Source organism: Lycium barbarum, chromosome 11 (genome assembly GCF_019175385.1).
Source record: "Lycium barbarum isolate Lr01 chromosome 11, ASM1917538v2, whole genome shotgun sequence".
NCBI classification, from domain to species: Eukaryota; Viridiplantae; Streptophyta; class Magnoliopsida; order Solanales; family Solanaceae; genus Lycium; species Lycium barbarum.
In genome coordinates this window covers 6,390,192-6,406,414 of record NC_083347.1, presented here as the reverse complement: position 1 = coordinate 6,406,414, position 16,223 = coordinate 6,390,192, and the positions used below count along the sequence as shown (strand labels likewise).

Sequence of the window (16,223 nt, the reverse complement as noted above, 5' to 3'; positions counted from 1 at the left end):
GTACCAAAAACAGTGGGTGAAGCAGGAAAATGTTACATACCTGTAATCAATTGAAGAAAAAGTAAGAAAAGAGTAAAAAATAAAATAATAAGGATGATTGAAGAGGTCTCAATTAGGGGATTTGCCCACTTGCATCTCTATTCTATACCTCTCTATACCCCTTTACGTTTTCTTTTGTGCTTAAAAAGGGTAATAGAAGACATTAATTAGTCTTTATATTGCTTTCCCCGTCGGCAACCTTTGCCTTGAAAAGTTCGTTGTGTTGTCAACTTTCAACTCTTAGTCCAATTTGATGCCCAATTCATAAATTCATTGTTAGATCTGTAGCTTTTAAAAGGATTTGAATGTATTCATCTTTTTTCGATGTAAATATAGTGGTATTTATGTATTTCGCTAGTATTTTTTTGTGTTCGCTTGTATTTCGAAGGAGAAAATGTGTATTTGAATAATCAAATACACCCGAATAGAATGTATTTTTTAAAAGAATTTGAATGTATTCATATTCTTTTGGTGTAAATACAATGGTATTTTGTATTTCGCTTGAATTTTTTTGAATAAAGTTTATGCTTTTTATTTGCTTGTATTTTTGTATTTCATCGGAGATACGATTGGTGTTATTGCATTCTTCCTTTTTAAATACAGTGTATTTTTATATTTTCGCCGGTGTTCTGACCAGATTTGACTGTATTCTTCATTTTCGTCATTTTTTGAGTGTAAATACATTCAACTGATGTGACGTCAGGCGGCGACTTTACTGATCTGAACTCGGATACATTTAAATACAGCCGAAATAAAAGGATTATCAGTATATAAATACAATGAAATACACAAATCCTTCGTGTATTTAAAGAATTTACTCCACTATGTTTTTATGATACATGTGTTTCGCTGTATTGAAAAATACGAAAATACAACCGAAGCCACATAAAAAATAGATACAGTTTATAAATTGCAAACTTATAGCTATATATTGTTAGGATGACGATGCCAATCCACTTTATGTTTTGGGGGCACCTTTATTTAATAATAATTAATGAGACTTGTATTTACTCTTAAATGTTACCACGATGGAATCATTAATTATAATTATCTTAATTAAAGTTGTATATTTATATGCGTTGCAATGTGGTGACTATCTACCATCCGGTAGGTATCCTTGAAAACTTTCAACAATCAATATGAAAAAGTGAAAATGAATAAGAAGATGTAGTAGCAATTGAGGAGCGTATAAGAAAGAAAAGTGAGAAAAATAGATGTTTATCTGTTGAAGAAGAGGGATAAATGATATAATAGAGATGGATTTATTCCCTAAAGTAGGGAGATAAATGGTAATAAATAAGAAGTAAATATTATTGAATGCCTAATTTAGAGGAATTCCTTTTCGTATAATATGTTCCTTAAAGGTATAAACTCTGTCATTTTTTAAGAACGTTAAAAGTTGTGCTATTTATGTGCCTAACTCTAAAAGGTTGACTTATGATGTACTTTTCCCTAATTTTTATTCCAAAGACTATATATTGAGTCCTTTAGGAAGGTTGGCGCCTGGTGTCTAAACCGGAGACATCGCACCGGAATGCATTCCCCACCGCAGATAAGAAGACTAGAGGAAAACTATTGATCCTTTTGATGACTCTCCTCTTCATCTTCCCGGGTTGCAGAGAAGAATCCGACCTGAGGAAATTGGAAAAAGAAAATAAAGTCAAATATTTCAAAGTCTTTTATATAGTAGAATTTCGAAGAAGAAAGAAGGTTTGAGTTCTTCAAAAATATTTCTTTTGGAGTTTATGGAATTGAGTCAGGCTTAAACTTTGGCTTGCTTTGTTCACAAATAAAATTAAACTGAAATTATAATATAGGAATTGTAATATGGAGATTAATGAATCTTGAAATTTTTAACACTCGTATTTAATCTTGAAATTTTTAATACTTGTATTTTCTTTGATTGGTTGAATTAAAAATGAGATGCATGTTATACAATCCAAAACAGTTTAGTTTGAAATTGGGTGAACTTAGACAAATTTTTATTTAAAATTTTATTTGACCTTCTTAGAGAACTCATTTGCCATATGGGATTGGATAGATAAGAATATTTCAGGATTTGAAAATTGTACGGAATTATTCACCTTCTATATGGATAGCTAATTCCATCTTTTTAGTACATTCCAATGATCTATACGGGATTGTTGTTCTTTACTCCTACCAAACAACCCGTAAGAGAAGAAGCCTTACTGCTTGTTTGGATGGTTGTTACAGATTGTATTGCATTAATTGTATTGTTATTTAAATATAAATATTTGTTTTGATTCTTATTTAAATTTTATTGTATCGAATTGTCAAAACTGTTGACATGTAACAATGAAAACTGAAAAGTGTCATTTTATATATGCATGGATTTGATCTTATCACATCGTTAGCTTATTTATGCTCATCTTGCCCTTATTTATTATTTATAATTTTGTTTAGCTTTTACCTTACATTTTTTATAATAACTCTACTCGTATTTTTTTAATAATATTATAAGCTTATGTTTTAAGGTCATTCAGAAATAGCCTCTCTATCTCTCAAGATAGCGGTAAGGTCTGCGTACACTATAATGGGAAAAGGACAGAAATGGTCGACCGGGTGAAATTAATCCCACCCCATGGCCCAAGTTTCCCCAGATCCAATTTGTAGCCCGCCCAGCCCATTTTAGGGCTGAGCATAAATACCGAAAATCAAAAAACCGGACCGAACAGAACTTCAAAAAACCAAACCGAACCGAACTAGTTTGATTCGGTGTTTGGTGTCCACCTTAAAAAAACCGAAACTAAAATAGCCGAACCGAAGAACCGAACGCCCACTGAAATTTAATACATTACCCAAAAATTTAAAATAATCCAGACCCATTAAGTTTAAGCCCCTAAAAAAACTTAATTGTAACAAGCTTTCTTTTGCTTTTATATCCCTAATTTTCCACTTCAGTTGAGAAAATCAAATATCCTTAACAAAGGAAGGTGACTAGGATGTGTCTTTAGGATTAATGTATGTCCTTTATGTGTTTTCTTAATTATTCTTACGGTATGTATATAGCACCTGCTAATCCTATATCATGGTTATGGTTTTCTGTTCTTGTGTATCCTGTTTATTTGATTTTGATTTCAATTTATCAGTTTTATGTTTTATTGTTTTTGAGAATATTTATTAGTGTAAATAGAATCGCTTCTAATATCATATCAAAAAAACCGAATTGAAAAAACCGAAACCGAACCGAACCAAACTTCAAAAAATCGAAACCGAAAGAACCCAACCGAACTAGTTTGGTTCGGTGTTCGGTATCCACCTTTAAAAACCGAAACCGAAATAGCCGAACCGAAGTTTGATAAAATCGAACCGAAGAACCGAACGCCCACCCCTAGCCCATTTACTACAAAAAAAAAGACCTTAAAACAAAGGACTTATTGTGGCAACTTTAGTCGCCACTAAAGATCAAATACGTATAGAAAATGTATCATACATATAAAAAATGTATTATTGTTGTATAGAATATGTATACCTACTATATATGTATAGAAAATGCATTATAGGTTTGTATCATTGTTTTATAGTTTGTGTATAATAAATATATCATCAATGTATACTCACTAATTATACATATATTATACATTACTATGTACATTATACATTGATTATACACTAATGATTCACATATTATACATATTCCATACATAAGTATAGAAAATGTATCGTTGTTGTATAATTTATGTATAAACTGTATCATTCTTGTATAAAAAGTGTATCATACGTCTAGACAATTTATCATACATATACAGTATATAAAAGGAGTCGCCTCTAAAGGCTTGCTACAGAAAAATCAGCGCCACTAAAGGCTTGCTACAGAAAAATCAGACTTTTTAGTGGAAACTAAAGATCAAAAGTCACCACTAAATGTCAAAATTCATATTGAGCCTTCGAAAAATATTTCAAAACACGTATAATATGTGTATACTTATACAGCGATTGAGCTTTCAAGAAATATCCCAAAACATATATAATATGTGTATATTTATATGTCGATTGAGCCTTCAAGAAATATCCCAAAACATGTATAATATGTGTATAGTTTGTAAGCATACGTTGATTATACACATATTATACATGTTTTGGGATATAATCAATGTTGTATAGAATATGTATCACTACTGTATATGTATGATACATTTTTTATACGTATGATACACTTTCTATACAAGAATGATACAGTTTATATACACTTTCTATACAAGAATGATACAGTCTGATTTTTCTATAGCAAGCCCTTTAGTGGCGACTCTTTTTATCTTTTTGGCGACTAAAGTTTGATTTTTTTTTTTTTTTTAAAAAGTGTTTGGGCTGTTGGACTGGCTAGCGCGTGGGATTACTTTGGGCCGAAAGGCTAGTTTGCGGTATTAGGCCCAAACGTGAAATTACTTCGGGTTGAAAGGCCACTGTGTGTTCTTTTCTCCACTCTAATCTTTCCAGACCCCATTTATGAAATTACGTTGAGGATATGGTTATTATTGACGATATTAAAAAATGATTAAAAATAATATAATCTATCTAAATATTGTATTTGTCAGACTAATACACCAGAATACGATTGTAACAAGCTGATATCCGTAACCGACAATTCCAACCAATAACAGATGACTATCATTTTTTCCCCGAACAGATAAAGCTAATTGGAAGAAAGAAAGCAAAGGATGGAGAACAGTCAGCAAAATTGTAGCCAATGTGACTGTAGAAACAAGTACGTGTCAATCATAGGAACCTTGTCATCCTTTTTCTCCTCTACACTTGTCACTTTCCTTTTTTAATCTTCTTCTTCTATACTTTTTGTCTTCAGTGTTTTTTCTTTCTCCTCTTACGTATTCCACCTTTTCTACTCCATTGCTATAATACTATACGTATTTATTCAGCGTAATTTTGCACCATGACAGACATCATGCACAAAATTAAGGTACTTTTATCTAATTTAAGGTACTTAAACATAATTAATACCCTGATATATCTATATTACTCTCGATCTTAATTAATTCAGTTGTATTTTTAAAGCCTAAGGGTGAAGCAACAGAGTTAATTTCGTTTTTGGATATTGATATTACTCAGAATGGCTATGATCTTGATTTTTTTTTTGGTTACTAGCTTGATGTGATCCGTATAGAGAATCTTTTTATTTTTTTTCATTAGTTTTAGTTATGTAAAATTAAAGAGGGAATCTTGATTGATTAGTTATGTTCGGTGATTAATTTTGTTAAATTAGAGTTATTAGATAATTTGCGTTTGTTATGATGTTCCCTTCAAAATAACTTATAAATTTAGCCATCAAAGTGTGCGTTTTGAACTTGGTGATCCAAACTTAGGGTAAATTTCACAAATTGTCACACAACTGAAATGATCTGTGGCTTCCTTAAAAATCAAATAGCTTAGCAGTTGAACAGTTGGCTAGCAAGTGTCACAATTTGCCTCTTGAAATTTGAAATATCCCTCTCTAGATGGAAATCCTTGTATAGAGCAGTTATGTGGTGTTATTTTGTTCAGAAAAAAAAAGAAGAAGTTTATGCCCACTGCTCAGCCATATATGATGATGAAATGGAATTGTATGGGAGTTTAATAAATCTCATAATGAGAACTTAAGGCTTAGACAAAGTAGGTAGAATCTTTTTTTTGATGATAAAAGAGGGGGACTATGTATTTAGTATGATGATGATATGCAGCAGCGGAGGCAGGAATTTTAATAAAGGTTTCATCATCTACTTTATAATTTTAAAAAAATGACTTTAAGGGGGATCGGATGAGCCCTTCCACTCCTCTAGCTCCGCCGCTGATGATATGGTATGAGTTTAAATGAAAACGTGTGGATTCATATAGCGGACCAACTTGTTTGAGATTGAGGCATAATTGCTGTTGGTAAAAGAGGGGGACTGAATAGTTGCATTAAGAACTTATTCCTCTTGTATCAAACCATCTATCTTAAGCTTTATGCCTTTTAACCTAAGTGGCATTGCCTATATATGATTGTTCGATTGTGGTTTGTGCCTATTCAGTATATCTCAGCTTATGCAGAATGTTGCCATTGTGGTGTATTATTCCAAATTGTATCGTGAATTTCCTGATGCATATAAGTGCTGTGACACGGTTCTTTCGTTCTGCAGGAAAAGGTCGGTTTAAGTTCATCTGATACCGGAAGAGGAAAGAGCAAAATGTCAAAGCACATAACCCATGGGTATCACATGGTTGAGGGAAAATCGCATCACGCCATGGAAGACTATGTTTTTGCACAGTTTAAGCAAGTTGACGATAACGAGCTTGGACTATTTGCAATATTTGATGGCCATTTAAGCCATGAGATTCCTGATTACCTCCGATCTCACCTGTTTAACACTATTCTGAACGAGGTAATGCTTTCATGTTACTCCCTCTGTTTCAATTTATATGTATTACTTTCCTTTGAGAAAATGTGATTTTTCTCATCGTATTTTCTGTTGCTTTATGTAGCCTAACTTCTGGGCTGAACCGGCGTCTGCAATCAAGAGAGCATACCGCATAACAGATACAACTATCTTGGATAAGGCTGCTGATTTGGGTAAAGGAGGGTCCACTGCGGTTACAGCCATATTGATTAATGGTCAGAAACTAGTTGTAGCTAATGTCGGAGATTCTCGTGCTGTCATTTACAAGAATGGAGTAGCCAAGCAGCTGTCCATTGACCATGATGCTGACAGAGAAAGGAAGATCATCGAGGATAGAGGTGGTTTTGTGACCAATTTTCCAGGTGCGAAACTATAATTCGTAGTTTTATTATTGAGTTGGTAATTTTATTGTAGAGTCCGGAGGAAATACAAGAAATTCAATCACTACCAATTTGGTACCTTCATTTATGCATCAATGGTGGGAGGGAAGCTCCCCTAGTGTTCCAATGAGTTTTTCCTTTACTAGACTTATTTATGTACTTTTTTTTGAGTAAAAGGTAGCTTTGTATTCACACAAAAAACTCATCATATGGTGATGAGGTATAATCTTACATCCCTTGGTAGGCTGAGACTACCCTGAAACAACAAAAAAATTAGAGCTTACAGATGTCCTATAAAGTCAACTAAAGATTCTACTTCCCCCACCATATCCTGTTTACACCAAAAATAAAGTAAACTAAGGCACTTCATCTTGATCTTTTGAGTGCTGCTGCCATTATCATGAAAACATCTTGCATTCCGTTCTTTCCATAGTGTCCACCAGATGCATGTTGGTATATTCTCCCACCAGTTCTCCTTAGATCTTCTTTTTCCAATTCCTTTCCAGCTGTTCAAAAGTTCAAAAGTGGTCTTTGGCATAACCCAACTCACTCCAAGTAAACATAAGAACATGCTCCACAGATTTACAACTGTTTTGCAATGTAGGAACAGGTGACCATTGATCTCTGTTTCTTGTCCACACATAAAACACCTTGAGCAAATCTGAGTACCTCTTCTTTGTAAAGCTTCATGAGTTAGGCATGCTCTTCTGATTACCAACCATGTAAACCAGGCTACTTTATGAGGAACTTTGACCTTCCAAATTAGTTTCCAAGGCCTTCTGCTAGTATTAACTGATTTCTATTCATGTTCCAATAACAAGATTTTACTGTGAAATCTCCCTTGTTATGCAACTCCCAGATAGGTCTATCAGGGCCAATTGAGGTGCCTTGGAAGGTACCTAAAATCTGGAGCAAGTTTGTTACTCTGTCTATTTCCCAATCGTTCAAGGCTCTTCTAAAAATCAAGTTTCACCCTTGATTGCTCCACAATTGAAAGACAGTGACATTTTTCTGAAGGCTTATGATGTATAAGTCTGGGAACATCTCTTTTAGACTAGTTTTCATTCCAAAAATGTTTTTAGTCCATTCCTCACTTTTATGTGCATTTTACTATTTAGCAAGGGCCACAACCTTCTAATTGTCTTCCAAACACTACACCCAAAGGTTCCATCAACTTCTAAAGTGGTCCACTGATTTAGAAGATCATATTTCTGTGCAATGAATCTTTTCCAGAGGGCCCTATCTTCAAAGCAAAATCTCCATAGCCACTTAAGTAGTAGACAATTATTCTGTATACTTAAGTTCTTTATCCCCAAACCTCCTTGAGTTTTACTAAGAGTCACATGATCCCAATTCACCAGATTATGACCTTTCTTTTCTTTGTAACCATGCCAGAGGAAATTTCTTCTCAGTTGGTTAAACTTCTTTTCAATGCTTTTTGGGACTGGGAATAGGCTCATCATGTAAGAAGGAAGATCATCCATCACAGATTTTATCAGTGTCCTCTACCCCCCAAAGATAGATACTGGCTCTTCCATCTAGCCAGCTTCCTTTCACATTTTTCCAGCACCTCACACCAAATTTTCAATTCTTTGTTTTTAGCACCCAAGGGCAGGCCCAGGTATTTTGTGGGCAGAGATCCCACTTGGCAGCCTATGTTCTCAGCTATTTCCTGTAGGTTCCCAACTTGATTCACTGGAAAAAGATGGCTTTTGTGCCAGTTTACATGCAGCCCAGAAATACCTTCAAAAATGGTAAGAATAACCCTCAGATGCCTGACTTGTAATACCTTCACAAAAGACCAGAGCATCATCTGCATACAGCAGATGAGTTACTTCCATGGCATGACCCCTATTTGTTAGAGCCTTGAAACCCTTCATCCAACCATTTGTCTTAGCTTTCTTGATCATGTGATTGAGCCCCTCCATGGCTAAAATGAAGAGGAAGGGGAGAGAGGATCTCCCTGTCTCAGTCCTCTTTGAGAATTAAAAAATCCTTCAGTATTTCCATTGATGGTAAGTGAAAATTTAACATTGGATATGCAGAATTTAATCCAATTCAACCACTTGTTGCCAAATCCCATATCCTTGAGAATCTTCAAGAGATATCTCCAGTTTACATGGTCATAAGCCTTCTCTATATCCAGTTTACATAGAATTTCTGGAGTATTCTGCCTCACCCTAGAGTCCATCAGCTCATTTGCTAGCAAAGCTGCATCCAAAATTTGTCTTCCTTTCAAGAAAGCCATTTGGTGGACATCCACCAATTTATCCATCACTGTTTTCAGCCTCTCAGTAAGCAACTTGGAGATTATTTTGTACACCCCCCCAATCAGACTAATAAGTCTAAAATCTTTTAGTTCCTTTGCTCCATGCTTCTTGGGGATAAGAGCTAAAAATGTAGCATTAAGGGATTTCTCAAAAAACTCATTCTGATGGAAGTTTTGGATAGTCAACATCAGTTCATCTTTTATTGTTGTACAGCATGCTTTGAAGAAACTCATAGTGAAACCATCAGGCCCAGGTGCTTTGTCACCATCACAGTGGTCTACAATTTGCAAAACTTCTGCTTCTGTAAATGGCCTTTGGAGCCAGTTTTTCTCTTCAGTTGAAATCTTTGGGCAGTCTACAAGTTCAAAAGATGGCCTCCATTCTTCAGTTTCTGAATAAAGTTTCTTGTAGAACTCTATCATTTCCATTTTGATTTCTGCTGGTTCTGTTATTTCCTCCCCCCTTACCACCAATCTGTCTATGTTATTTTATCTCCTGTGAGCCGTTGCTATTCTCTGAAAAAACTTTGTATTGTTATCCCCCTGCTTTAGCCATTGTATTCTAGACTTCTGCCTCCAACTGCTTTCCTCATTCTTAGCCAATTCTTCCAATTCAGCAAGAACTGTTGCCCTTATCATCATCTCATCTTCAGACAACTCTCTTTGGTCCTGAGCCAAGTCAATCTCGGATAGTTCATTGAGAAGACTATTCTTCCTGTTTGTGAGTTCCCCAAAGGTTTTTTTTTGCTCCAGTCCTTGAGTTTCTGTTTGAGCATCTTTAACTTTGAACAAAAAATATAATCAGGGCACCCTTCTACCAGGAAATCATTCCACCAGTTCTGGATCAACTCATTAAATTCCTCCACCTTTAGCCACCAGTTTTCAAACTTGAGACTTGCTTTCTTCTGTTCCCAGTTCCCACATTCAAGGACAATGGGACTGTGGTCAGATACAATTCTAGGCAGAATTCTCTGTCTGATGTTCTTGAAGCTTTCCTCCCATTCCATAGAATATAGGAATCTGTCTATTCTTGCTGCACTGCGGTGATTAATTCCCCTAAACCAAGTAAAGCTCCCACTATTTAAGTGGGGATCATGCAGTACCAGTTCTTCTATCCAGCTGGAAAAATCATTCATCACATTTGTGATCCTGCTACAGCCTCTTCTTTTCACCATGAATCGGACAGTGTTGAAGTCTTCACAGGTTACCCAAGGCCCTTCACAAAACTCTCTGACAGCTGCAATTTCTTCCCAGCATTCCAGTTTTTCCATTCTTGTATGTGGAGCATAAATCCCTGTTAGGTGCCAACTGAAGGCACTCTGGACTGATTCAAATTTATAAGAAATAGTGTATTGCCCAGATTCTATATGTTTCCCGCTCCAACCCTGCTATCCCACATAATCAGGATCCCACCACTACTACCAATAGCTTCAATGAAACCACACTTCATCCACCTGCAAGGCCGCACTTGTTTAGCAATAGCCTCCACCTTTGTTTCTTGAAAGCAATAAACATCTGCCTTCTATTTTTGCATAGCAGTCTTAACAAGATTTCTGTTGGATATCTTGTTAAGTCCCCTCACATTCCAAGTGATTATTTTGACATTCATCTGAAAGACAAGGCAAGTACTCTCCCTCTACTTCTAACTCCCTCTACCTCTTCATTCAGGCTGAATTGTAGGTTTTTCAGTTCATTTTTCCCTATTCCTCTGCTTTTTGGGGAGACAATTATTTTCTTCCTCCTTTCTTGATCTTTTTCACTTGCAGCCTTCCTTGCATCAAGTTTCATGTGCAAGGCTTGAGTTTTCTCCCTCAGCCCTTCTATGGTTACTCCATAGTTGCTGCTTATATCCAGAATTTCCCCTCTCACCCAATTTGTAGCTTTGATTTCATTACTTTCCTGATAATTTGGAACTTGCATTGCTACAGGTACAACATCATGAATTTGTTGGAGTTGTAAGTTGAAATCCTCTGTTTGGCACTCACCTTTGTCTGAGGCATCTTCACTCTCTTGTAAGGGAGCAGGATCAATTCTCTCCTCTCTTCTTTGCTCCATTCCATGGAATGTGACTTATTTTCCTCTCTCAACTGAGTTTCAGTTAAAGAGTTGGGAGCAGCAGTGCTTTCCCATTCATTGAAAGCCAGTAGAAATTTTGAGGCCAGTGTTTGGATCTCTTTTAATCCTTTAACAGCTTCCTCATGCCTCTCACATGTCTTTCCTGTTGGTTTAAATGGAACATTGGCTTAGGCTGTGGATGATTGGCCTACAAGAAAGTTTGGGCTTGGTTTCTGTGAAGGGACTGCACCCAAAAACCCCAGGCCCACTTGCTTTTTGCCAGCTTTCTCTCTCTGTTCACGTGCCCCTGTGCTCTCACATGGGCTCCCATCACTTCCATCTGTCAATTGTTCAAAGGTGCAGTCACCCACCTCTTTATCCACTGGATATTTATTTTTTGACTGATGTGCAAAATGATTTGAACCTCCAGCTCCGGTAATCACCATTACTGGTGCTTCAGTCCAAATCTGCATGGTATAGCAAAAATCATCATCTTCAATACTCATCTCCTTTGGAATGTCAGACCCATCACCCTTGACTTTTATCCGAGCCCATTTAAGGTGATTCCTTGGCTGTGTTTCTTCTTCTGTCTCCATCCAGCCTCCGCAGTGATCGCCGATGGTTCTAAATACTTTCTGAGACCAGAAATGTAGGGGTAAACCTACTATTCTGATCCAAATTGAGCTCGGTCTATTATTTTTCTCCACTGCACCTATTCTTGGGTTCCACCCTTGTAGCTTGACCTTAAAATTTCTCCAAGCCCATTCTCCTACAATAACTTGCTCTGCAATCTCTCTTGAAGCAAACTCGAAGAGAAGACCCATTACCCATTTCATATATATTCAAACCATGGCTTTGCTTCCATAAGCTGCTAGCCCATCTTCTAATCTCTGATAAAGTTGGTGGATCACCTGCTTTAAATTCGAATAGGCCTACTAAGCTCCTCTTTAATGTTACACTGTGGTTTGTTGGGCTGTCATTAATGCAAATTCTTTTTCCCTTCTTCAATGTAGAATCTGCTTTTGTGACATTGTCCTGCCTGTTAGTCCATTTACTGCTCTTTATCACTTCTGCATAAGGAATGTTTCTATCAGCCAGTCTGCTTTCTTCCATCTTTCTCCTGTCTGTGTGACTGTAGATGAATCTGTCGACTTTCTCCGCAATGAATACCCAACCTGAATTAAATGTCAATTCAGGAATAATTATGACCGACCTCCTTTTTTCCCTTACATTAATCAGACTGATATATCTCCCATACTTGTTGAAGTTCCTAGCACAAAAGACTTCTGAGAAGTTGTCCTTTTTCTTCCATCTTCTCACCCTATTCCCTTTCATCTTGGATGCTTCCCGCAGAGTCATAGTGATCCATTCCATAGTCTTCTTGTTGAAAGTTGTTCTTGTTATAGCATTTCTGCTTCTTTCAGTCCAGTCGTACCATTCTCCTGTCATACCAGTGGTTTTTGTGATATCATAAGACTTGTAACCTATTGCAAAGTAAATGGTATCATCCATTGTTAGCAATCAAGAGAGAATAAAAAGAAAAGGAAAGAGAAGAAAGAGAGAAAAGATGAGAGAGGTGAGAGAGAAGAGGTTTCCGGTGATCAGAGGGATCACTGGAGATGGAGGGGGGAGTCTAAAAGTGTCTTTAAGACATTTCCTCAAAAAATGTGCCTGGGAGAAACATTTCTGAGAGAAAAAACCTTACTTATGTACTTATTGGGCGAAGGGTTACGTTTGTAGACTACTTCGATTAGAAAGCTCTGCAAATAGCTTTGGATGTAGAGAATGTGGAGATCTGCTGAATCCAATATCTTATCGACATTAAGTTGGTGATGCAAATGTGAATGTTGTTTCGAACATATTAATACAATAATACTGTCATTTTAGAGGAGTTAATGGCGTAGTATGTTTGCAAATACAGGGTTGGTTGCTTAGGAAAAAGGGCAAATAGCATGTGGAACTTCTTTCCTTGAACTTTGTTGAGAAATTTCAACTATTTAGTATTTGGATGACAGGTTTTTTCCGGTTGACATTTGAAAGTTTGCAAGTGGTTCTGGACCATGTCCTCGTTTGATAACCAGAAGTGGAGATGGAAGCAGGGGCATGAGTGCCGGTGCTTCTTTTCTATTGTGCTTGAATTTTTGTTTTTCTGTTTTTCATTAAACATTCCTCTCTTCAGGTGATGTTCCCCGGGTTGATGGGCAGTTAGCAGTAGCAAGAGCATTTGGTGACAAGAGCTTGAAAGTTCATCTTAGTTCGGAGCCAGATGTGGTGGTAGAGCTCATAGATGATAATACGGAGTTTCTCATCTTGGCCAGTGATGGCGTATGGAAGGTTAGCTACTTCCATTTCCAGACCCCTCGTTATGTGAATTATGGCCGATCGTCTTGTTTAACTATATGAACAGGTTCAAAATAGGAGGTCGCCTTAGACAGAAGAAATATAATATTCTCTTCAGAAAAGTTAGTTACCAAGACTGGAGTACATATGTTGGCTTGTTCATAAATGAGATCCATTGCAATACAGCTTATGAATGCAATCTTTGTGACAAATATTAACAGGGCATAATTTTTATTACTGTCCCTTTATAATCTGACGCGCATGACATGATTGCTAGTTTTATTTGTGTAACTTGTTCTAACTTGTGAGTGAAATGACAGGTACTGTCAAATGAGGAAGCTGCGGAGTGCATAAAGAATATCAAGGATGCAAGGTCAGCTGCAAAGCACCTCATTGAACAAGCCCTTGCAAACGGAAGTACTGATGATATATCCTGTATAGTTGTAAGATTCCAGTAAGTTTAGCTTGTGTGGACTCTTGGGAAATGAAGAAACCTGCGCAACTTAAAACTTGGATTGCTGAAAACCAAGTAGATGTCTGTGCGACATAGAGTTTGTTTAAAATGTAGTTCTTGCTTTTGTCAATGGTTATGTTACTAAATACACATTTATGTTCCACCATCTAGGTCTGTTTGCAAACTGCAAATAAAGGGAATGTTGTTGCTACAATCATCTTGCTTCTCCGGTGTAGTATTAACATTATCTGAATCCTGCAAATAAAGTAGTGAATACATGTTCTACTAGCACTATTCGTATGACAATGCATGCAAGAAAGTTCCATTACAAGCATTGAAGGCGTAATACACTGATATCGTACCATACATATTTGGAATTCATCCATGAGAACTCAAAGATAGGAGCTCTTGTGACAGCTGCAGTTGTAGTAGTAACTGAACATACATCTAGCGTTAGGTCTGACTACAAATTAACAACACAAAGGGATAAGAAAGATCCCACGGTTTGACAGAAGAGAGTAAGCATTCATCTTAGTGGATGTGATAATTGTTGAAAGAGGTATCTCTGCTGGACAAGGTCTCCATCTGTGGCCTGGGTTCCCCATTGATCTGCCTGCATTGGTTTTCTTCCAGCTTAATGGCCAGTGGTGTTTTGCGACGCCGCTCATTATGTCCAGCCAAACGCCGGCGACAACTCCTTTTAGTGCCATCAAATTCTGAGAGCTCATGGAACCTGTCACATAATGAATAGTCAAGCAGAAATTATAGTGGTATTTTGCTTAAAATTCCAAGCAAATTGGTAATATTGGTGTGGGGGGGGGGGGGGGGGGGGGTTGTGATTTTTCGTTTGAGCATTTCTCTTATTCACGCAGTGTTTGGCTGAGCTTCAAATGCTAAGCTGCTGTGCCGCGGGAAATCCTTTTTTCTGAGGAGGTTTTTGAATAGAAATTCGGTTAGCAAGAGGTTGAGCACTTTGAGATGTGAAACGATGTTATGGTAATTGGTAAGTTGCATTGACGTGAAGTTTCATTCTCAGTCCATGCTCGTGTATCCCACGTGTTATGTGGTAATTGGTAAGTTGCAAAAAGCTAGTCTTTCAAAATGCTGATACAGGAGTAGCTACAGAAAAATATACTATGCTATAGGGAAGATCACTTAAAGTTGAGACATGAATAAGCATATCAGATCACGGATTGTACGTTTGCCTGCCTCCTGTATGCGTGTGAATTTCATAAGGATTCTGAGTAGTAATTAGTTTGTAAGGTTAATAGTGTACTATCTCGAGCAGAGGACATCGGAGACTGAACCCTGAGCTTCAAATTTGCATTTTACCTTAGTATCAGAGGATGAAGATAACCAGATTTCAGGTCAACTGGCTTTCTGGCTCATTAAAATCTAGTTTTATGTTAAACCTTTCAACAGATCTAAAAAATCTCAAAAGAGAACCAGACATTTTTGCAGGATCATTTCCTTTTATTCAAATTTTTAGGGGTTACGTTGAAACATTTCCTTGTTGAATTCTAACAAGGGGAAGAATTAAAGAAAGCTAATTTGAACATGTGACCCCAACACCTTCTGGCACTACACTATAAGTTTACTTGGTGTCAATAGAATTGACAAATTATCTATACATGAGTGATTTTGTTTTAAACTATTGAACCCCCTTTCATTATTATACTCATAAGCTACTAGAAATTTTCTCTTGCACATGGCTAAGACCTAACATTATTGAGAGATTAAGCAATGAAAATGGCATGAGACATAGCAAAATGCACTCCAAATTGGCTAGAAATACAAAATTGAGATAAGAGTTTTGAAGAAGGTACCTGCTGCATTGTTGACAGAACCTCTGCCTTAAACCAGCAACCAGAACAATAGGAGCTTTGGCATGAACTTGACAAACTTTGTGCCTTTTATAGTACTTCTTAGCACCACTCAAATCAACCCCACATTTCTCCACCTGACAACTGTGTTGCACTTGCATCACCACCCCTCCATCAATGCCACCATCACTAATTGATCCTTTCTTCTTTTCAAGATTCAATCTTTTTCTCTTCAAGTGATTACTCTCTCCAATTAGAACACTTTCATCTTCACCCTCTGCTTCATCCTCCTCCTCAAATTCAGTGTCTTTTTCAACCAAATCCTTTGTGGCAATTGCTGTGTTCTTCAATGGCCTACCATGGATTTGGGTTGCCATATTTTCCTTGAATTATGAAGATTCCAATAGCCCAAGAAGAGAGATGAAGTTTGCTTAAAGAATACATAATGAATGTAGCCTAGCTAGGCATGCTAGG

General features: G+C 36.8%; 2 protein-coding genes across 4 annotated transcripts; one reads left to right on the top strand and one right to left on the bottom strand.

The window, feature by feature from the left end:
- Positions 1–4,743: 4,743 nt before the first annotated feature.
- Positions 4,744–14,214, top strand: LOC132616752 (probable protein phosphatase 2C 39). Of its 3 annotated transcripts, none has more exons than XM_060331401.1 (5): positions 4,744–4,765; positions 6,171–6,413; positions 6,514–6,790; positions 13,312–13,466; positions 13,793–14,214. In XM_060331401.1, exons 2-5 carry the CDS (start codon positions 6,219–6,221, stop codon positions 13,928–13,930), a joined length of 765 nt encoding a protein of 254 aa, XP_060187384.1. In that variant the 5' UTR covers positions 4,744–4,765; positions 6,171–6,218; the 3' UTR covers positions 13,931–14,214. The 3 variants fall into 3 exon arrangements, with proteins under 3 accessions (XP_060187384.1, XP_060187382.1, XP_060187383.1); XM_060331399.1 differs by lacking the exon at positions 4,744–4,765 and adding an exon at positions 4,816–4,975; XM_060331400.1 differs by lacking the exon at positions 4,744–4,765 and adding an exon at positions 4,858–4,995.
- A 12-nt stretch (positions 14,215–14,226) lies between these two features.
- LOC132616753 (squamosa promoter-binding protein 1-like) lies at positions 14,227–16,223 on the bottom strand. The gene is made up of 2 exons (XM_060331402.1): positions 15,753–16,223; positions 14,227–14,659 (listed from the first exon to the last, which is right to left on the bottom strand). Exons 1-2 carry the CDS (start codon positions 16,124–16,126, stop codon positions 14,458–14,460), a joined length of 576 nt encoding a protein of 191 aa, XP_060187385.1. The 5' UTR covers positions 16,127–16,223; the 3' UTR covers positions 14,227–14,457.